This window comes from Sciurus vulgaris, assembly GCF_902686455.1.
Source record: "Sciurus vulgaris genome assembly, chromosome: 11".
Classification (NCBI taxonomy): Eukaryota; Metazoa; Chordata; class Mammalia; order Rodentia; family Sciuridae; genus Sciurus; species Sciurus vulgaris.
The window spans coordinates 8,389,967-8,411,676 of NC_136472.1; the positions used below are offsets into that span (position 1 = coordinate 8,389,967).

The 21,710-nt window shown below is 57.1% G+C and overlaps 3 protein-coding genes across 3 annotated transcripts in view; 1 reads left to right on the forward strand and 2 right to left on the reverse strand.

The window, feature by feature from the left end:
* The window catches only part of FRMD8 (FERM domain containing 8), a 53,331-nt gene extending 41,337 nt beyond the window's left edge, over nucleotides 1-11,994 (reverse strand). The window contains exons 1-6 of the mRNA XM_079103668.1: nucleotides 11,825-11,994; nucleotides 11,426-11,510; nucleotides 9,590-9,757; nucleotides 5,806-5,907; nucleotides 5,545-5,603; nucleotides 5,291-5,457 (exon numbers count right to left, since the gene is read on the reverse strand). Of these exons, the coding sequence (XP_078959794.1) occupies nucleotides 5,291-5,457; nucleotides 5,545-5,603; nucleotides 5,806-5,907; nucleotides 9,590-9,757; nucleotides 11,426-11,510 (581 nt within the window). The 5' untranslated portion in view covers nucleotides 11,825-11,994. The remainder of the gene's footprint in view (nucleotides 1-5,290; nucleotides 5,458-5,544; nucleotides 5,604-5,805; nucleotides 5,908-9,589; nucleotides 9,758-11,425; nucleotides 11,511-11,824) is intronic.
* Nucleotides 78-3,178, reverse strand: LOC306639510 (tigger transposable element-derived protein 3-like). Its single transcript, XM_079103163.1, is given in 3 exon segments — nucleotides 78-1,390; nucleotides 1,393-2,126; nucleotides 3,004-3,178. Coding segments are annotated over 2 exon segments (1,413 nt in total). The 5' UTR covers nucleotides 2,111-2,126; nucleotides 3,004-3,178; the 3' UTR covers nucleotides 78-695.
* A 3,525-nt stretch (nucleotides 11,995-15,519) lies between the features above and the next one.
* On the forward strand, nucleotides 15,520-20,776 carry LOC306639974 (solute carrier family 25 member 45-like). The gene is given in 7 exon segments (XM_079103674.1): nucleotides 15,520-15,743; nucleotides 16,750-16,793; nucleotides 17,005-17,076; nucleotides 17,367-17,411; nucleotides 17,414-17,554; nucleotides 19,805-20,063; nucleotides 20,188-20,776. Coding segments are annotated over 7 exon segments (867 nt in total). The 5' UTR covers nucleotides 15,520-15,706; the 3' UTR covers nucleotides 20,457-20,776.
* The last annotated feature ends 934 nt before the right edge of the window (nucleotides 20,777-21,710 follow it).

The window sequence follows — 21,710 nt, forward strand, 5'->3', positions numbered from 1 at the left end:
ATGGTGAATGAATAAATGATTATTTTAAGTTCTGTCTCCTTTTTGCATCCCTGGCCTACCTCCCATCCCCACCCCAAACACACAAAATCTGAGATCAAAGTGATCAGAGCTGTAGAATGTCAGGGACCAGCCTCTAGATGTGTCTGTCCTCAAGCCTCACTTCTTACCAGGATGGGCCAGGAGGAGTGTCCACACCTGAGAGTCCTGGATGCTGGAACTCTGGGAGGAGGAGCCCAACTAGTCACCCACAGCTGCACCGGGGTAACTGTCAGCAGTTGGTTTTTCAAATTTGAATTGAAAGATTTTATCCTCCTCCGATAACAATCACACCCTGGCCTCTCTCTAGTTAAAAACTTTATTCCCGAAGCAGAACTGTTTTAACACAGTGTTCAAGGGATGGAGCCACTGTCTATGAAGCCCAAGTCCTACCTTGCCAAGTCCCAGCTTCCCCAAACTCCTTCCCAAGGCTCTAGACCCTTCTACAGGGTTTGGAAACTACATAGCCCAGACTCCCAACCTCCAGGCCCCACTTTGGAGCCTCTTCTCAGGCTTGAGCCCTTTGGCTCTGAACTTAGACCTGGAGTCCCAATTCCTCTCTTCCACACACTGTATTTCCACAGGAAAGAGCCGATCTGCCTTCTGGAGAGGCGTTTCCATGGGAAACAGTGCAGAAGGGCTCTGGTGGGGCCCGCGCCTCACGGGCAGCAGAGTCGCTCCACCTCGGCCTCGCAGTCGTAGAACTTTTCAAAGAGCTCCCGGGAGGTGCCGTTGCACTCAAACCACCTCCTCAAGGTGCCCAGGGCCCTCAGGGCATCAGCCTTGGTGGGCAGGGGCTCGAAGCCGTCCTCCTTGCCCGCCTCCTCGCCATCAGTGCCCCTCTCCTCTTTGCACACTCCAGGCCCTGGCTCCTCGCCTTCCAGGTCCACGAAGCGGGAAAACTCCTCCCGGCTCAGCCCCCTGGGGACCGGCGGCATCTCAGAGTCTTTGTCTGGGAATGGGGGCATTTTACCAGGAGCAAGCCCTTCCTGAATGAAGCTGCTTAAGATGAGCTGAGGAGGCACCTTGGCCCAGGCAGCGGCCACCATGTGTAGAGCGTCCAGCACTGTGATGCCGGCCCCCGCCTCAGCCAGTGAGGTGCCATCCTTCTCGTTCTGGACAGCAGCCAGCTTGCCCAGCAGTCGGTGTCGGTAGTGGGCCTTAAAGGCCCAGACTACAGAGCCAGGCAGGGAAGGTGTGGTGCTGGAGGCGGACAGAGGCAGGAGCCTCACGTGGTGGAACCCAGGCAGGCCGGCCATCTCCTCCACCACTCGGGCAGCCAGCAGCAAGGCTACCTGTCGGCCCTGCTGCCCCATGTCCTGGTCAAACTGCGTCAACCATTCTGACCAGGGATGCCTGGGTCAGGGTAGTAGGAGGCAGGCAGCGCTTCACTGCTGACCCCAAAGAAGCATCTTGGAGCGGTGGGGAGCCCGCCAACCAATACCCGCCGCTTCTCCGTGCCACTGCTGTTGGCACACAGCAGTACCTGCACCTGATCACAGGCAGCTGCTCTGCCAGGCACTGCCCGATACAGCAAGGGCACTTCGGCACAACCAAAAACGTCCTCTGGGGAGAAGTCTTTAAGGGAAAGAGGCGGCTGGGCCTGAGATGTGAGCCCTGGGGGAGGTGGTTCGGGAGGGAATGGAGAGGCAAGGACATGGCGAGCCCCAAAGCCTACATTGTTTCGGCGTTTCCAGCGGACCAGCCAGCCAATGCTGGGCACGAAATCCTGGCCCATGATATCTGCCAGTTCCTTGGCTTTGTGGAGAAGCATGGGTCCTGTCACGTCCCAGGCCTTGGCCCGGGCGATGTGGTACCAGCAGAGCAGAGCCTCATCGATCCCACTGTATTTGGACTCCCGTTTGCGCTTGCGCTCCCTGTTGGCTGTACCACTGCACCAGTCTGCCAGCAGCTTCTCCTTATTCTTGCAGATGCGTGAGATTTGTGGCTGGGAGACCTGGAAGCGCCGAGCTACCTCTGACTGAGACATCTTAGACTCATCCAGGAGTTCCAGCACCTGGATCTTCTCGGCCAGGGACAGGGCATGGAGTTTCTTCTTGCTGCTCAATTCCATGGCTCCTCCAGGGCACCTGTAGAGAGAGGAGATAAGGAATAGTGGGATGGGAGAGGAGTACAGGAAGAAGAAAGGGTATGTGAGGACAGGGCACGGGTTAGAGCACCGAGACCAAGAGAGGCCCGACCAGCTGAAAGAGGAGGGAAATGACCAGGCAGAGTAAGGAGTGGGCTGGACCCTACCCAGAGGAGTGCCAGAACAGAGCTGGGAGGGGGCATCTCTGATCAGAGGGAGAGGAGAGTCTGGGCTGGGGTTTGGCATCACTGGGGGAGAAGGATGAATAGAGTCCAGGGACAGCTGCAGAGACAACAAAGGAGTGTGGACTGGAGAGGGCCTGAGGCTGGGGCAGGTGTAGGGGACAATCAGGGTGTGGTGGTGGGGACCCTGGGAGGGAGATGAGGTCGATGGCCTGGGCAGGATTCAGATAATGTTAGGGGGCAGGGTAGTGGGGTGGAATGAACAGAGTTGAGATGGACAGGTGTACAGACGACCGACAAAGGGGGAAAGATGGGTCTAGGGAACAAACTGGGGCGAGTCTAATTTGGTGCTGGGTGGGTAGGGGGCAAGGAGAAGGGCAAGACTTGGGGAGGGTCCAACCTGGAGGACAAGTGAGAGGGCAGAGCGAGCGTGCAGGTGCACAGGCGACAAAGGGCGAGAGGGGTGAGGAGGTTGCAGGCGGCGAGAGGGTGGGGTGTCCACCAAGGGGAGGGTGGTGGCCTGCGACGGGTACTAGGGAGCGGGAACCAGCTCCTGAGATCCAGGCAGGCCGGAAGCCGGGCTCTGTGTCCTGGCCGGCCTCTCCCCACCTCGATCCAGAGTCAGTCGGCAGGACCGACCCAGGCGCAGATCCGGGCGCCGACCCGCCCCCCCGCCCCCGGGCCTCCCGCACCCACCTCAGGCGCTAGTCTCGTGGCTCGCGCCTCTGCCCCAACCCGGCTCCCCAGTCCCTGTCCGGGCGGCGACTGCACAGCAGGGGAAGGACTGGCACCACGACCCCGAGGGCGGAGCGGGCTGAGGGGCTGCGCGGGCGGCGGGCGCGCGCACAGCAGGGCCCCGTGCGCGCCGCCCGCGCCGGGCTCTCTCCCGGCTGGGAAGACCGCGATGCGGCTCCTGGGCTCCCACCCGCTGTAGCCCCGCCCCCGTCCAATCAGATTGGCCCCCAGCGGCTCCCCGTCCCGCCCCCAACCATGCCTCATTGGAGGCCGCAGAAGTGGCGGTTCGTCGGGCCCTCTGAGGGCGGGGCTTCCAGAGTGAAGGGGCGGGGGGGCGGAGCCAGGACCCGGCGGGATTCCCCTGGCCCTACCAGCGCGGGACCGGGCCCCGGGGCTTGATGAGCCCTCGGGCAGTCGTGCGTCCCCAGACCTTCCTGGTCATGACCTTAGGCAACCCCGGCTCCTCCATCTACTAGATGGGGCTAATGACCCTCACGGAGTTGTTTTGGAAAAATGATGAAAGGAGAAAATGGACGCGAGCTTTAAGCTACACAAAAGCTAGTTACCATGGACAGCGCTGAACTCACGTTTAACAATTAGGCTACCGAACACTAATTTGCCTGGAACCAGTTCAGATTTAGGGCAAGTAAGGACTCGTTTTTGTTAGTTTTGGTACCTCTTGGCAAGACTCAAGTTCCTAAACTCAAGATCTAATATTCCTTTCCTTGCTAGCCTTCAGACCTGAACTAAAAACGTGGACATTTTACTTGCAGCCCCAGCTTACCCCTCCCCACCTTCCTTTCTTACAGGTTTCCATCCCCCTGCATTCCACCAGATGCTCCAAGTCCTATCTCCTGCAAACCCTTCTCCCGCCCCGCCAGCTTCAGTGTTCTCATTTTCACCTTTCTTTTCTGGCCCTCACTCAGGCGCCAAGGATGGTGGCCCCACTCCCTCTGCTCCCGGCCTACTTAGTGTAAACGCTTGAGGATGTACTGTGCTCAGCTCCGAGTCACAACCCAGTCCAGAACACCCCTATTTACTAATAGGGTGTAATAGAACAGTCCAGAGCTCAGTCTTCCAAAGACAACTTTCAGGATGTTCCACAAACAAAACAAAACAAGGAGGACTCCAGAGGACATATAAAGAAATCTTTCTTTAAAATAAAATTTAAGGCTGGGGTGGGCTCAGTGGTAGAGTGCTTGCCTGCCACGGTTTGCATGGTCCTGCATTTGATCCCCAGCACCACAAGCAAAATTTAAACTTCAACACACACTTGAGTGAGACATAACAAGAGCCTCTACATAGCATCAAAATGTTTACTTTGGCTCAAGGGACCCATTTTGTAACCTGGGAAAGACTGCAGAGCTGGCAGAACCGCATTGCCGACAGTTCTTGCCCCAGGAGCACTGTAGGAAGCAACATGAGAGACAGGCAGGGCTGAGACCAACACTGAAGCCCCACTGATGGAGGCCGCCCTCATTATTTGTGCAAAAGCTTTTTATGTGCCCTATGGTGATGTCATTTGTTTCCTGTGACTGTCATTTATATTTATGTAATAATCAAGCTTCTGGATCCATTTTAAGTGAGATTTCAAGGTAAACTATTATAAACCTGTCACCACGTCTATCCAAGTCTAGCAGAATATTCCCAACCAACCAAAGCACAGAAATAAACAGGATGCTAAAGTTATTTCTACCCAAATTTTGTATTGAACAGCTTCATTGTCTTTATAAGTTATTATAAACTTGAATTTATATAACAAATTAAAACTAGCAAATAATTTTTTATGGGCTTAGATACTGGGTCATGCACGCAGGCCTGAGGTGTGGGAGGTGCACAGCTGCTAGATGAGTACTGGGGAACGGGTGCCATTCCCTGGGTCTGGAATGAAGCTGGACTGTTACTGGTCACGGCAGAGTCACTATTTGGTTAGGCCCTGGCTGTGACTTCAAAGAGCAAGGCCAGCTCCCTCCTGATTTCAGCCAGAGGCCGCCTCCACCTCACATGCATCTAGGGCCTCTCAGCTGTGGAATGGCAGCACTTAACCCAGGTCTCCCACTGCCCAGATGAGGAAAAGGCGGTTCAGAGAGGTGGAGCAACTCACCCAAGGCCACAAAGTGAGCATGTGTGATGGGACTGAGGCCTGCAGATGGTGGGACTGTGCCCCACATTGCAGGACCACGGACCACTCCTCAGTGGGGGCGATCTCCCCCATCAGGCACCCCTTCCTCGGGTCACCTGCCCTCACCTCAGGGTGCAGGCAGCAGGCTGGCCGGGCTGGTAGGGCCCAAGCTGCACCCGGCACACCAGGGCTCCCAGCACCTCGCAGTCCTCCACGTCACACGGGTACCGCGCCGTCAGCACGTTGCCCTTGGCCTCCTCATAGAGCAGCCGCAGCACCTCCTCATCGTGGATCTGTGGGCCAGTGGGCAGGGGAGGCTCAGCCAGCTGGCGTGCCGCAGGAAGGGAAGGGGAGCCACGCGGCCAGGCTCGCTGCCTCACCTGGAGCTCCCGCCGCTTGGGGAAGAAGACGTTCCTTCGGAACTGCAGGGAAGGCTCGTCTGGGGAAGGAAGAGGTATCATCGGCCAGCTACCCTGCTCTGCCCAGCACTGCCCTCCCAACCTCACCCACCTCGACTTGGAACACTCTTGTGCCTGAGGGCCCCGTGAGAGGGCCACACAGTGCACCACGCGTCCGCCTGCTTCCCAGCTGCCCCTCCTCAGCTCCCCTAGGCGCCCATCCCTGCTGCCCAGTGCACCCACCCATGGCCACGTCATCATCCGGGGCATCGGAGAAGCGCAGCAGCAGCTCAGTCCACTGTCGGCCCACCTTGTAGGGCTGGTGCTTGGGCTTTAGCTGTACCTCTGCAGGATGAGAGGAGAGGCACTCATGCAGCCTCGGGAGCAGGTGATGGAGCCCACCCACCCCGTCATAACTGCCCCTCATGGCAACAGTAACTGAGCAGGTACCCTGTCCCAAACCATTTCAAGTGGTTCTTGTGCATTTACCCTAGTGACTCTAATGTCCATTTCACCTGCAGAGGAAATAGGGCTCAGAGAGGTTAAACTGCTTGTCCAAGGTCACAAAGGGTGTCAGGCTGCAGACAGAGCCTGCCCCTACTCACTCCAGCCCAGGGCGAGCTGGAGCTGAGAGGCTGAGGTGGACAGAAGGGGCTGGGGGAGGGGCATGCCGAGGAGCCCGGAACCCCCAGGACACGGAACCTGAGGCTGGTGATGAGGTCCAGAGGTCTGAGAAGCTGCCCTCTTGGCCCATGGCCTCCCCTTGGCCAAGCTCTACCCTGCGATCCTCCCTCCTGCGAGCCCCTCACCTCCTGTCACACAAGTGCCATGCCGCCCAGCTCCTGCCTGGCTGCTCTCACCTGGCTGCCTCCTCGCTCTCCCTGGCTCTGCTCCCGCCACACAGGCCTTCTTAAATCACTCAGGCATTTCTAGCTTCATTGTCCCGAGGACAATCTGTGCTTGTTGCTTTTCTTGCCTTGGACTCCTGTCTCCCAGATCTGCACATGGCTGGATAGTTCAGATCTTAGCTCGAGGTCATATGTCCTGGACCCCTAACTAAGGCAGCACCTCCTCGAAACTTCCCATCTCATGTTTGTGCCATTTGCCTGTCTTTCCAGAATTTTCCACCATCTGACAATCTTTTACTGCCTCAGCCTGCCTTAGACTGTGAGTGACACACAGACACGAGTAGGTCCTGGGCACACGGGGCCCCAACATGGACTGGCACAAGGACTAAGCACTCCACTCACCGGCCTAGACTTGTGCTGTTAGTCCAGGATTCAGCCCCTCAGACCAGGGCCCCTCCACTAGCTGACAGTGGCCATCTGGGGTACTGCCCTTGAGAGGTGTGAGGGTTTCCAAAGTCACTCAGATGAACTGAGGTGCCTGCTGAGGATGCAGGAGGGGGAGTGGCAAAACACCTGCCACTTACTTGCCACTCCATCTTCTGCTCCACATCTCCGTCCTCTCTCTCCCTCTCCCCACTGATGGCTGAGTGTCTTGTCCTGCCAGCCTGGTGCCAAGCATTCTCATTTACACTCTTTGAACCTTCTGGAAATTCCACCTGGACCCTGATCTCCCCTTTTTCTTTTTTCTGGTACTAGGGGTTAAACCCAGGGGCACTCTACCACAGGTTTTTGCTTTCTTAAAATTTTGAGTCAGGGTCCTGCTAAGTTGCCCAGGCTGGCCTCAAACTGGCAATCCTTCTGCCTCAGACTCCCCAATAACTGGGATTACAGGTCATGCCACCACACCCAGTTCCAACCCTGATCCTGATCTCAAACAGGAGCCACAGCCTCCAAACTGGCCCCCATCTTTAGGCTCTTCCATCTAACCTCTGGTCCAGCTTCTCCAGTCCTTTCTTATCCCATTGTTTCTGATCCAGACTTCCCAGAGGCTCCACAACCCTCATTTCCTGCCCACATCCTTGGCCCCACCCATGTCACCCCCCAACACACACACCCCAATAGCATACAAAGTACAACCACATTTATCCCAAGAGCTCCTTCCTCTCTCCTCCAGGAAGGGCTCCCTCGCCACCTTCCTGCCTGATCAGTCCCTCTTTCTGTTCTACCTGGAGACTCACAGGATGTCAAGGCTGCGAGGGCATCAGGATCACTCACAGAAGAATGGGGACTGCCCAAGGACCAAGAAGTTGGTCAGGAGTAGAGCTCTGTTCTGCAAACTTCCCTTCCACACTTTCAACTTGAAAGTACCAACTTCGAGTTCACTGAGGGCCGGGCTCCATCAGTCTGGTAGCCCCAGCATGCCCAACGCTGCCCAGGGCCAGAGGGCTCTGTACCTCCTTAGGGAGTAAACACAGTAACCTACCAGCTGGGATCCACTGGACACACTGTGGGAAGCGGAGAGCTAGGGACAGGGACATCCTTCTGCCTTCACTAAGTCCCAGCAGCTCAGAGGAGTCCTGTCATCAGAAAAGGACTACACTAACCCCGTGGTTCCAGACTTCCACATGGGGCCTTCTCGCCTGGAAGCTGTCACTCAAATGAGACTGACAGTCCCTGGAGCCCTGCCCCATGTAGTCACAGTGGCGTCTAGTAGGCCCAATTCCACCAAAACGTGCGGTCTCAAAGGGGCTCCTGCAGATGGTACCATGTGCCCTGCCTCAAAGGAGAACTCTGGGTCTCTGCTACTTACGCTTCAACCGTGCTGTGGGGGAGATCAGGGGTTCTGAGGCCTGAGGCAAAGGTGAAGTGCAGGCTTTCAGCCTCCAAAGCGGGCTGGGAACGACGTGGGTGTTGAACTATGTAGCAGCCTCAGCCACCCTCCCCCCGGACGGGCCATGACACACAGGCAGCCCATTCAGTTCTTGCCACTGGGCAGAGGAATGCGACGAGGGGGGGTGGGGAGAGGGGAGTAAGCTGCCCTGCAGCAGCACCGGGAATCTCCCAGGCAGGGCAGGGGCCACCCACTTGGGCCCTCCACCTCCAGCTCTCCAAAGATACAGCCAAAGGGCCCACTGCCCTGACCAGCAGTTCTGAGGGTGAAGGGGGGGCAGCTGGGCCGAGCGTGGGATGGCCAGACATGGGTCAGCAGGAAGAGGGTGGGCGGCAGCCAGAGAGCAGCAGCTGTGCAGGAGCTGGCGGGGCTGGGGGGTAGTGGGGGCTGGGAGCTCGCTCACTGGGATGCTCCCTCCAGGGAGAGGCACAAACCCCAGAGGCCTCAGGAGAGGAGGTGGCCCTGGGGCTGGACTTAGGCTCTCCTGCTCACCCTCTCAATGGGAACCAGTCCACCTCCCTGTCCCTGTTCCTCTACAACAAAGGGAATATTTAAGCTCAGAAAACATTTGGTCATGGCACCAATTTAGTTTCCCAAATGATGACATGGGCATCCTGTCCCTTGGCCTTCTTCCTGTTCAAGGTAGCAGGTTCAGGGACCCTATTCACCCAGGGATCCCTGGGTAAGGGTCTGGAGAGCCACTGCCCCCTCTTCCACCCCCATCCTTGGGGTCCCAATCAGAAAGGGCAGGAAGTGTGTACTCACACGGTCAAAAACCAGGCAGGGCTGAGACCCTGTGCAAAGAAATCATGTCCTTTCCTCTTCCTGGTCTATCCACCCTCGACAAAGGCCTCAACATCACTGCGGCTGGTTATACCTCACTTTCCTCCCCAACCCAAGGAACAGGACACAGTAGGGGGCCAGCACTCCCTTGTTTTTTCGAGGCCTCAGATTCCTCACTGCAGAACAGGTCTGGGCCACAGGATGTGAAATTGCTGCAGAGTGCAGCCCAGGTTGTGGCATGAAAGGTGTGCGCAGTGAACAGGGAGCCCTTTCCTCCCTCTCCCAGTCCTGGTTCAGCCCCTTCCTCTGCTACCAGTCACACGAAAGAAAGTGTTCCTCAGGGCTCTGGATCCTCAAAGGGGTAGTCCGCTCCAGGACAGACCCAAGTCCCAGCTTCCTGATGTGTAGTAAGTCGCCAGAGGTTGCAGAAGCTGCCCCCTCCCTCTAGCACTGGTCAGTGCTCTTCCAACCCTCCCGCCCAGGGCTGCTCACCACCAAGCCTTACCCAGCAGCGGGGAGACAAGCCAGAGTGCGAAGGCATCCAGGGCAATGTCTGGAAGCTGCAGGACCTCCCGGACTGCCCGGTGCAGCTCGTGGGCACTGAGTGAGGGTAGGTTCTCCACAGCCAGGGGCACCACTGTGTCATCAGCCAAGTACACCAGTACATCAGCAGCTGTGATGGAAGCCAGGAGGGGTCAGCTAAGGCCCACTGCCAGGCACAGCCAGGCCGACCAGGCACCCTCCAGTCCTACACCCCGTGGGGGTGACTGAGGCTACACTCCTGAAACAGAGCCCCAACGTACTTTCTAAAAGACCCCCATTAGGAGTGCTGCCCACCAGGACTTCCATGAGACCCTCAAACCACCCAGAAACCCAGCACTCTGGCCTAGACACACCAGCCTTACCCCCACCCTAAGGGTCAACTTAGAGCTGGTCATAATAAACCCCCGCCTCTAGCTCTCTGGCAACCCTAAGGACTGCTCTACTTCTGCCCTGAAGAACATTCCAGAGGTAGGGACTATGGCACGCAAGCTGAACCCATTCTGAGGTCACGGTAGTTAGCCTATCAGGCTGGGAGTGAGGAGGGCTAGTAACCCCAGTTTCCCTTAGGCTAGACTCATTCTCTCTTTAGTCCAGGCTAAGAAGGGAATGAGGATTCCTAAGGCCACCCCAGATCAAAGAAAGGTCCATGTCTCTGCTTCCTCAGGACTCTTCAAGCCATAGGAGTCAATACTGTGGCCTTTCAGGACAGCCTTAAGCAGGCTAGGGAGCCATGTGAACACCTATAATCCCAGGGACTTGGGATATTAAGGCAGGAGGATCGTAAGTTTAAAGCCAGCCTTAGCCACTTAGGCCCTTAGGCCCTAAGCAACTTAGTGAGACCCTGTCTCAAAATAAAAACTAAAAAGGACTGGGGAAGTGGCTCAGTGGTAGAGTGCCTCTGGGTTTAGTTCCCAGTGCTGCAAAAGAAAAAGAAAAAAAGCAGTCTAGGAAAGGGCAACCCAAGAGCAGCACATTCTCTTGTGACAAGCTACGGGATTCCCATCTGAAGCACAAAGGCACAGGGAGACCCTGGTCAGGGCAGCAAGATTCAAATTCCCATCCCCGGAACAGCAGCAGCAAAGGAACACAGCCTGGAGGCCGGCATCCTAGGGTTCCAATTCTTGTCTGGTCTCTCGGTCTAACTGGCTGACTTTAGCTAGGCTTTAGTCAGATGGTTGACCCATCTACAAAAGCAGAAATAATATCCCTGCCTCAAAGAGGCTGTTAACCAAAATGAAGAGAAGCCAGTTAAATGGAAGGGCGCACTTGAGAATCAACACAGTGAAAGTACTTTTTGGACCCCCAGTCTCTTCTGCCCCAAGAGCTACTTTGAGAGATCAAAAATCATCTCCTGGAGGCTGAGGAAAAACAGAGGCAAAGAAAAGAAGGCTCAAGTTTATCATTAGCTGGAGGGTTCCAATAGCCTGTGATTTAACCTCTCTAGGGCCCAATTTTCTCCCTATAAAGGGAAGATAATGATCCCTGCTTTCAAAAGGCTGTTTGTGAAAAATAAAGGAACAAAGAAAGTGAAGGTGTCACTTTTCATTCATGCGTTCTCACTCGAATTTCACAGCTAGGTGAGACTTGCCTGTTCTACAAATGAGAACAGGAATTCAAGAAGCGTATTAACTTGATCACTAAGCTAGCCACAAAGCCCAGGTCCTCTGACTCTGACTTGTGTAAGTTTGCCACATCTCAACACACCTTATGTCCTAATACATGAGATTAGTAAAAGAGAAGACAAGGCAGAGCCACATCTCCAGGGGGGAACAGAGAGGAGAAGAGGGCAGGGACCCACCTCGGGCTCCCACTGAGGACACGCTGCTTCGGTGGGACCTCTCAGCTGGGCCGAGCTGACCGGCAATACCTTCTGGCCCGTCCATCTGCAAAGGGAAAGAGAAATAGCAGTTACTGGGGGTCCAGAGGTGGGGACTGAGGGTCTCCTTCAGCTCTTCATGAGTAAGGGAAGGGGTCCCGACCTGGGTCTACAAGGCTGAACAACCTGCCTGGGGAGGGACCAACTGTGCAGGCTGGATTGGAGCGTGCCCTTCCGCTGACTGGAGATCCGGGCTAGTGGAAGGGATCAGAGCAATGACAGGGGCGGTGGTCGAAATTCGCTAAGCCGGACCCTCCAGGAAGAGCCCTGCGATCCCCCGGGCGGGGCGGGGACCCAGTCAGGGAGTGGCCGCCTTCTCACCTCGCAGGGTCGCAGAGCCCGCCGCCTCAGGGCAGGATTCGGCACTGACTCTGACCCCCAGCTCCGGCCCCAGCCCTACCACCGAGCCTACCACCGCTCGACTCCAGGCTGCTGCAGGCGTTACCGCCGCTGGGGCTGCGCCGCGGAAGCCGCGGTAGGAGGAAGCCGCGGTAGGAGGAAGCGCCGCAGTCAGGGCCCCGCCTCCCCGGCCGCTGGAGCCAATCGGAGCCTGAGGCCGCCGCGCACGCTCTCTGCCGGCGCCGGTGCGACCAACGCCCCCCGCAGGCCGCGCATGCCCGACTCGCCCCTGGCGAGTCCAGCCACGCCCCTGGGGTGGTCACGCCCCTGGGAGACGTGAACCAACAGGGTCACCAACTCAAGTGACCCAGGCCCAGTTTCTCTACCGCAGTCCCCGGCCATTGATCTGCAGTAGGTGTGTGGTGAAGATTCAAGAAAGCCGGGGACGGGGGGCGAGGGTCTAGGCGCTCACTTCCATTCGCCTTGTGACTGGGTTCGACCCCCGCCTGACAAATGAAGATGCTTGGATGAACCACTCAGATGGCCACACTAGGCTGGGCGCTGGTCAGAGGTGTCGCAGGCAGCGGCCTATACTCCAGAGCCCCCTGGCCATAAGTGATGAGTTCTTGGGCCGTGTTCATGAGACAGTCAAGTTCCTTCCCCTCTGGGAATCCGTTTCCTCATCTGTAAAATGACATGGGACTCCATTAGTGCCAAGGACCCTTCTCTCTCTCAAATTATTTGTGTAGGTGTAGGTCAAAAACTGAGGTCAGGCAGTTTTTCCAGGGCACAGTCACATGATCCTTGGCTATCTGAGGACACACAGCCTCGGAGACCTTGAGGTATTTCCAGACATTGGAGCTCTGAAGAGGCAGGTGTGAAACACCTATCCAACAGCTCACGTCACCAACATGTCCTGGCAATGAGATATGTGTGTGTCTGAGGTGCAGAACACAGGAAGAAAAACTTGGGCATTTGCCCAATTCAGAGGAACTGGAGGTTGTTGCAAGACAACAATGGGCTTGGGGATCAGCAAAAGGGGAACTTGGTTGTTGTCAGTGAGCTATGTCAACAACGTGGATCAAGCACATTCATGTCTTTCCACTATATCAAAATTTATTGAATAGTAATAAATTCACAAGCTACACCAATTTCATAGGTTGTAATTCACAGAGTATTTGTGGGTCACCTGGTAGTCGTAATCTGGGCAATCACAAGTTCTTTTATTCCTGTCTTAATTACTAGTATTATTCTAGTAATATGAAGAGTAATTATAGTCAGGTGTGGTGGTGTATGCCTGTGATCCCAGCTTCTTGGAAAGCTGAGGCAGGAGGATCACAAGTTCGAGGACAGGCTGGGCAACTTCACCAGGCTCTAACCAATTTAGTGAGACCCTGTCTCAAAATAAAAATAAAAGAGCTGGGGATGTGGCTCAGTGGTAGAGCACCCCCGAGTTCAATCATCAATACTGGAAAAAAATGTAAAAATAAATAAACTGGAGATGGTGACAGTATTGCCATAAGAGCTACAAATACTATAAGCAGGAAGAGGAAGGTCTTTGATTCTTGCTCACGCAGTTTCTTCATGTCCTCAAGGTTCCTAGAAGTGGAAATATGATCATTAGCAGATACTATTTATGTGTCACTTTTCTACACGATTAAATTCTTATCACATACTGAGGTGAATATTATATCTCTATTTTATGAATGAGGAAACGGGATTGAAAAGATTAAACAAGGAGACTGACTCCTGGCAGTGCATGTGGTGGCAGCAGTGTGGAGACTAGAACCTGGGTGTAACTAAGCAGGGCCATTGGAAGAGTCCAGAAGGCTGAGTGACAGGTGGGCCGACCAGGTGAGGAAGGGCAGCAGCTGTGTGAGATGGCTAGGATACAGGAAAGCCCTGGGCACCTGGGTACAACTGGTGGTAGTGGTTCTTGAGCCCCAGGGTGAGGGGCATGGCCAGTGGGGAAGGCGTCAGGGAATAAGGACAGTGTGGAGGTTGTGAGCTAGAAAGTGACAAGATGAGAGTCCTGCTTTGCTGTGAGGAGGATGAACCTGGTGGAATTTGCAGGAAGGCCGTGAAAGCAGCAGCCATGGCGGGATTCCTTCTGTGAGGCTCCCAGAGAGAAGGGGTTCTTTTGAAGTGGGTTGGGACGGTGGGAATGAAAAAGAGGCCCACTCTGAAAGGAGGCCTTAGGGCTAAGAGGCTCGGACGCAGCAATCGCTGGGCTGATGCCCTACTTGGGCAAGTAATAAAGGACCCCAAGACCCACAGAAGGGGTTGCCATGTCACTCCGGAGAAGGGGTGGCAGACGAGGGCGGCCCCACCCATCGCCGGTCCGCAGCCCGGGACAGCTCCAGGGGAGGAGGTTGGCGACGAGGCCCCGCCTCCTGGGGCCGCCCGCCCTCAGAGGTGGACGGTTTCCGCTCTGACCGCGGTGAGCCGGGGGGAAGGCGAGCCGGATTGTCCTTGGGCATCCGATAGGACACCAAGAGCTACGAGGGGACCCGGAGTGGAGGTCGGGGTGTTTTGGGCCCTTTGCCAGTGGGGAGAGAGAACGGGAGCCGCAGGTCTGGCCACCCATGCTAGTCCCAGACTTTTCCGCTCATCCATTCACTCAGCCGGCGTTCCTGCCCTGTGCCACGCACGGCCCTACGCCTTTGAGACACAATAGACAGAACAGCCAGGGATTCGTGTCTGCCCAGACCCTCCGGGTCGGTGGAGGAGAGGAAGAGCGGGGCGGGCGGGGTGTAACGTTACAGGGGACGGTTCTGGAGGCCTCCCTGGGGAGGTGACGTTTAAGCCCCAGCTTGGAGGAAGCGCGGGAGAGAGCGTCCAGGAAGAGGGAACAGCCAGTGCAAAGACCCGGAGGCGGGGGCCTGTTGGAAAGAAGAGTAGGGAGGCCAGGGAGGCCGGAGGTGAGGTCAGAGGAGGATGGGTGGGGCCTCGAGGGCTCAGAGAAGCCAGGAAGGATTCCATCTCAGTCCCTCTGTTTCCAAAGAAATACATTTCTCACAGCTCGAAGACTAGCAAGGCTAATATCTAGGCAACGGCATCTGGCAAAGACCTTCGTGTTCCATCTTTCCCTGGAGGAAGGCAAGAGGGTGAGGGAGGGGAGAGACTGACCAAGACTTTGGTTTTGACCCAGAGCAGCATGGCGCCATTGCAGACACACAGTCCGTTACATAGTGAGAACCTCCAGCTTTCCCTAGGGGACAGGAGGCCGAGGGAGGCAGCATTTCTGACTCATGCAGAGTCCTAAGCAACTCTGGAGAGAGCAGACAGGCATCAGGGCCTGGTGAGTCTTTCTGGGGCTGGCGCCTCCTTTTTCTGGGTCCTTCCCACTGTGTCTTGTTTGGGTGGCTGCTGCAGGCCACTGTGGGCTGGGCCTGCCACCTAGTGGCCACACTCTGCTGCCACCAGGTCTGGCTGCTGGCTGGGGTGAGCAAGGCCGGTGTTTCCAGTGGACTTGAAGAGGAGTTTGGCCTGGACAGGCGGAGCAGGCCTTGTCTCTTGCTGACTGAGGCAGCCCTGGAGGGGTCTGGCCAGCTGGAACCCAGCTGCCATCTCAGCCCACTCAGCAAGGCTGTCATTGACCAGAACGGGAATCAAGCAGGTTGGCGGCCCATCATCTTGCCCCAGAAGATTCCCTGCTCTGCACACACCTCCTCCAGTCTCAGGGTCACTGAAGTTGGCTCGCTCCCCACTCCTGGTTGCCCAAGGTCTGGGCGCTGGGCCCACTTCTCACCCTTCAGTCAGAGTTAAACATTAGTGGGAGGTTATCTGCCCGTCTCCAGGGAAGGCTGGGGAATCACACTCACCCGTCTCCCGTGTGGAGCGCGGTTCCTGCTGAGCGCAGAAATGCCCGTGGAGGAGTTCATGGCTGGCTGGATCTCTGGTGAGACATTTTTCTTCCTTCTGTCACATCACCTCCAAGGGTGGGTCACTTCCTGGGGAAGGTGGGTGACATATGAAGAACTGAGGCCAAAGTTCTGATTCCCTGGAGGCCCCAAAGCCAGCTGTCCCCGGAGCCTCCTGGGAGTTGTGGGGAAGGAGGAGAGGAGAGGAAGGTACGGGCCAGAGGGGCTGCTTCTGCATCCCAAGACTACCCAGCCTGACACCCACTAGTAGTCAGAGCTAAGGAACACACTGTACCACAAGTCCCCAGCCCCACCAGGCCCCACCCTGCAGGGCCCAGAAGGAAGTTCACTTTTGACCTCACCTGCTGTCCCGAGTTCCCCTTTGGGCCTCTGCCCTACCTGGCATGGGTTTGCAGCCCTGGGCTCTGAGGCCATGCTGTGGTTGTATACCCAAAACAGCTTCTGGGTGACATTCCTCTTAGGAGGAAGAGAAGGACACTCTGAACCCACCTGCTGAGGAGCCAACCTCTAGCTTCCGGAGCAAGCCTCTGCTGTGGAGGATGATACTGGGAAGTGGGGAGGTAGGGCCTCCTCCCCAGGTGCCAGTTGGATTCCTGGAAGGACCCTCCAGCTCCGCACTGCAGCGCCTGGGGGTAGCAAGTGCCAGGAGGGCAGAGTCCCCAGGAGCAAGGCCACGACACTGAGATGGAGGAGAGTCTGAGGTGGAGATTCCTTCCAGAACCTTCTGTTCTCTAGTCAGTGTGAACGGTGCACCTGCGGTGGCTCTTCCCTCCTGCATGTGCCTCCGTAGGTGGGGCCCAGGGTCTCAGTCCTTCAACAAGTGCCTTTCTGGCCCAGTGCATAGCATGCAAGGTCGGGCGGGGCCAGCTGGAGTCTCCATGAAGTCTGGAGGGAAGGTGAGTGGCAGGTGTCTGAGAAGGCCAGGCCTCCTTCCTCCTGCCTGAATCCCTCTTTCCTCTCACACAGAATTGCTTCCTGGGCCTGGCATGAGCCCTCACTCATAGCACCTTCTTGTCACCACAGGAGCTCTGGGCCTGGTCCTGGGACATCCCTTTGACACTGTAAAGGTGAGTCAGGAGAAGCACCAGAGGAGTGGACTATCTGGCCTGAACCGAATGTCAGGTGGGCCGGATCGGGGCTGGCTGACGGGGGCTCACCCTGTCTCGCCTGCCCACTGGCTTCCTGCTCCAGGGGCAGAGGGCAGAGCTGGCCGCCTGGCATGCATGCAGCCCTGGCTTGGCTTGCCTGCCCATCCCGCACCTGTCCCTTCCCGTGCAGGTACGGTTTGCAGACCCAGACCACCTACAGGGCATCATGGACTGCATGGCCAAGATCTACCGCCATGAGTCGTGGGTGGATCAGTTCTTTGGGGTGGGGGGCTGTGGGGCTGGTGACTCAGGCTTCCTTCTCCCCCAGCAGGGGGCCTCTGCCTCAGAAGGGAAAAGATCCAGTGTTGGGGTTGGAGCGCCGGGTGGTAGCTTAGCCCCTCAGGGATAGAGCCAGGCCTTCCCAATCTCACCACCCCACCTCCCTGGAGTAGGGCTCAGGAGTGGGGAGTAGGAGGGAGGAGCCTTGCTGGGGCTGTAAGGGCAGAGCGCGGCCCGCCGTGCCTACCCTAGTGCCGCCATGTTGCCCCGCAGCTCCTGGGCTTCTTCAAGGGAATGAGCTTCCCTATTGGCCAGCATAGGCAGTGGTCAACTCTGTCCTGTTCGGGGTCTACAGCAACACCCTGCTGGCACTCACAGCGACCTCCCACCAGGAACGGCGGGCCCAGCCCCCCAGCTACACACATGTCTTTGTAGCAGGCTGCACTGGCGGGGTTCTGCAGGTGAGAGGGTGGCACATGGGCATACACACAGGCGGTACAGTGCTGACCAGAGGGTCTGTCCCCTCCCCACCCCTCTGGTGACTCAGAGCTACAGGTGGGCAGGCCCCGCTGAAGGGCATGTGTGGTGCTGCACCTGGTGGCCTGCCAGGCTGCCCACCTGGGGTGAGGTCGTGGAGAACAGAGGGGACGAAGGGCAGAAAGTTGGTTGGCAGTGCCGCGAGGAGGCCTCAGAGAAGCAGCTGGAGCCTGCTCTCAGGCTGACAGGGCTCGTCCACCTCAGAGGGGTCTGCCAACCTCAGATCTGTGGAAAGATACCTCTCCACGGCGACCTTTGACTCCGAACAACTAGACCCGACAGCTCAGAGCCTAGCCTGCGGCAGTTCTGACACGGTCCTGGGAGCACCCAGCCCTGCCTGGCTCAGGCCCTTGCCCTCAACACCTGGTGGCCACTATCTGGGAGCCTCACCTGAGGCTCCAGGCCACAGATCTCACTGGGAGAGGCCCAGGATATTAATCATTAAGTCACTCCAGTCATTTGGTTTTGTTCTCAGCACTGTAGTTCGTGGGCTTTTGAGGGGCGGGGTGGAGGCAAGAGGGAACCTGAACAGAAAGAGGCAGAGAGACTGGTTCTGTCCCATGCCCCAGCTGGGCACCTGGGTAACCGTCTGTTCAGCACCTGCCATGATGCCCTTGACACATTTCATGGGGCAGAGAGCAAGAGTGGAGCTTGCACACTTAAGTGAATTAATGATTAACGAGACCCCAGAAGTCGTGGCGATTCTGCCCCTTCTTGTGTGGCAGGCGTGACTACCTATTTCTAAGCCCCAAGCTCTACACTCTGTAAAACAGTGAAGAGAACTGAGACCCTCAGCAAAGTGGCCTGACTTCGGCCCAGCCAGGCCCCGCACCTCAGTCACTCTTTCTGCTAGATCTTTGGAGAGCAAAACGGGACAATCAGGGCCATGGACGGAGACTGGGCCCAGGAGCTGACTGGAGCCTGGGACTCATGTCAAGCCTATAGCTTTGGTGTAACAAGGTCTTGGAGCAGAACTGTGTTTTAGTTAGCAGGTGAGAGGAAGTGGGAGGACTGGCATCCTCTGAAGGGCAGGGACGTTGCTCTTGGCCTGGCTGAGCCTGACCGCTCACTGGGGAAGTAACACCTGATGCCCCTGTGGCACAGATGCCCAGGTCTTTGGCCCAGCACTTTCCTCAGCTCCCAGGAGTCCAGTCTCAGAAGACCACCCTGGCCAAGGGCTCAGCTCAGCCTTGCTAGCAGGTTCTGGAGGGCAGCATTAGGGCCCGTCTCACAAAGGGGGTCTTCACCCCACAACCCTGCCTGCTAGATCAAAGTAAACAAAGTGTGGACACCTCCAGGCTCATCTCCAGCCCCTGTACCACCAGCCATGTCTGAGGCTGAGGAACTGAGCTCAGTTCGCTCCCACAAGACAAAACCCACACATGTCCCCTCAGCAGGGACCCCAGCTCTCACCTGAACTTCAGCAGCTTATCTGAACAATGTGGTTGCATCCCTGACCCAACCCCAGCCCTCCCCCTTCTTTCTGTATTCCCTCAGCACCCACCCTCACCCAGGGCCCAGTCCCATGGCTACCCCAAATCTTTCTTGTCTACCTAAGACAGTAATAAGACTTCTGTGACCTGCCGAATCCACCCGTCGCCCACTGTCCCACACTCAGAAGTCTTTGTTGGAGTACTGTGGCCAGGGCTTGGTGGGAGGCAGGGAGGGCTGACCAGTGCTGGCCACAGGCCTCTGAGGGGTGACACACAGAGGAAGGGAGAACCTGGGGAGCTGGCCCTGTAACTAGAACAATGACAATGAGGTGACCTCTTTCATCCTGGGGAGGACTGGTTCTCGCTGTTCCCTGGTCACAGACTGAATCCTTTGTTCAGCCCGGTTACTGCAGATGCCTGCACATCCCTGAATCTTGGGAGGTCCAAGCTCACTCCCACGCCTGTACAAACAATCTGGGCTTGTCCTCTGTGCCCTCCAGGCAAGCTTGGTGCTGTGCATGAGGTGGGGGCAGAGCCCGATACCTAGGGAGGTGGCTTGTCCTCCATCAGGACGCCCTGGCCCATGCCCAGCCATGTGTGGGAGAGGCCAGCAGCTGGCAGTGGGACCCGGTGTGGTCCCCACAGGCTGATGCAGCCCCTCTGCCCCTCCCTCCTCTTATCATAAGGGAACAGTTACCAGCCCAAGCGCCACTTGGGGCCTTCTCGTTTCCTTCCCAACAGGCCTACTGCCTGGCCCCTTTTGACCTCATCAAAGTCCGGCTACAAAACCAGACAGAGTCAAGGGTTCAGCCAGGGAGCCCCCAACCCCGGTACCGGGGGCCTGTGCACTGCGCTGCCACTATCTTCCAGGAAGAGGGTCCTCGGGGACTGTTCCGAGGAGCCTGGACCCTAATGTTGAGGGACACCCCCACGTTGGGAATCTACTTTGTCACCTATGAAGGGCTTTGTCGCCAGTACACTCCAGAAGGCCAGAACCCCAGTAAGTGAAGTGATGATAGGGTCGGGGGCTAGGGTGGGGGTGGGGGTAGGGCAGAGGCTGGGGAGGGTGGGGGTGGGGTGCTCTGTTGCAGATCTGACCCCACCCTGGGTTTTCCCTACCCCAGGCTCAGCCACAGTGCTGGTGGCCGGGGGCTTTGCAGGCATTGCCTCCTGGGTGACAGCTACGCCCTTAGACGTGATCAAGTCCCGGATGCAGATGGACGGGCTGGGGCCGAAAGCCTACCATGGGTTGCTGGACTGCATGGTGAGCAGCTTCCGGCAGGAGGGATTGGGGGTCTTCTTCCGGGGGCTTACCATCAACAGCGCACGTGCTTTCCCTGTCAACGCTGTCACTTTCCTCAGCTACGAGTATTTCCTGTACTCGTGGGGATGAGCCTGGCGGGCAATGCCAGCAGCTCCCCCACAGGACTCTGACTGTGAGATGGGAAGCCACGCAGAAAGCACCCAGCTCGAATTCAAATGCAAGAGGCTCGGCCTTTCCTACCCCAGACCAGGCTGCGGGACACCTGAGCAGAAAGCCACGATCCCGGCTCCTGCCCGGCACCACTCACCTTGATCCTTTGCTTCCCTGATCCAGGAAGCACAGACACGAGGAAGCAGCCAGGGGTGCTGGTGACATCCCAGCCCCACTTCTGCCATGTTCCCTCTCTTTTTTTGTACCAGGGATTAAACCCGAGGGTGCTTTCCCACTGAGCCACATCCTCCCTTTTTGTTTTTTGAGACAGGGTCTCACTAGGTTGCTTACAGCTTTACTAAGTTGCTGAGGCCGGCTTTGAACCTGTGATCTCCTGCCTCAGCCTCCCGAATTGCTGGGATTTCAGGCGGGCACCACCATGCCTGACTGCCATGTCCCCTCTTAAGGAGCTCTCAGGCCACCTCCATGCCACCATCCCCAGGGGTCCAGAAACAGCATGCTGGGCTCTGCTTCCCACCCCCTCCTTTTGAAGCTCTCCTCCTGTGACTGCAGCATGGTGTGACCTTTTGTCCATCCCTGTCCAGAATCCTTCAGGGGCTCTCATTGTCTTCTGGAAAATTCCAAACCCCACCTCTACCTGGCTATCTCCCCACTGGGCTTTCCTCTCCTTGGTCACTTGGTGGACATGAACAAGCTGTGCTCGCTGTGGCCTGGGCCTGGAAGGCTCATCCCCCCTGGCTAGTGGGGGCAGTGCCGGGCAGTGTGCCTCTGTCCTCCCCAGCTGACTCTGCTCTCCTCCAAGACACAGCAGAGCACTGTCTCCAGGGTACTTCCTGCCCTGCTCAGCCAAGCTCCGGGGTTCCCAGGCGTCCTGGCCCGCTTGCACTGCTTCATGGTTGTTGATTTGCTACTCGGCTTCTCCATCGTCCTATGAGCACCTTGTGGCCAGGGGTGGTACTCGTCTCTCAGCACAACCCCATGCTAGAGCAGATGTATTCAGTAAGTGCTCATTAGATGCAGTGTGATTGCACCCCCGCCCTGTCTCCCCACTTCAGTCCCCACACCTGCTCCCTTGGTCCTGGGACACACTGCTGTCTCCTGCACCTACCAACCACCATTTGCCTGCCTTGACCCTCTCCAGGTCGTCTCCAGGGGAAGGGTGCAGAGGTCGGGGTGTCCACCCTGCCCACATCCACCCCACGTCTTCTTCAC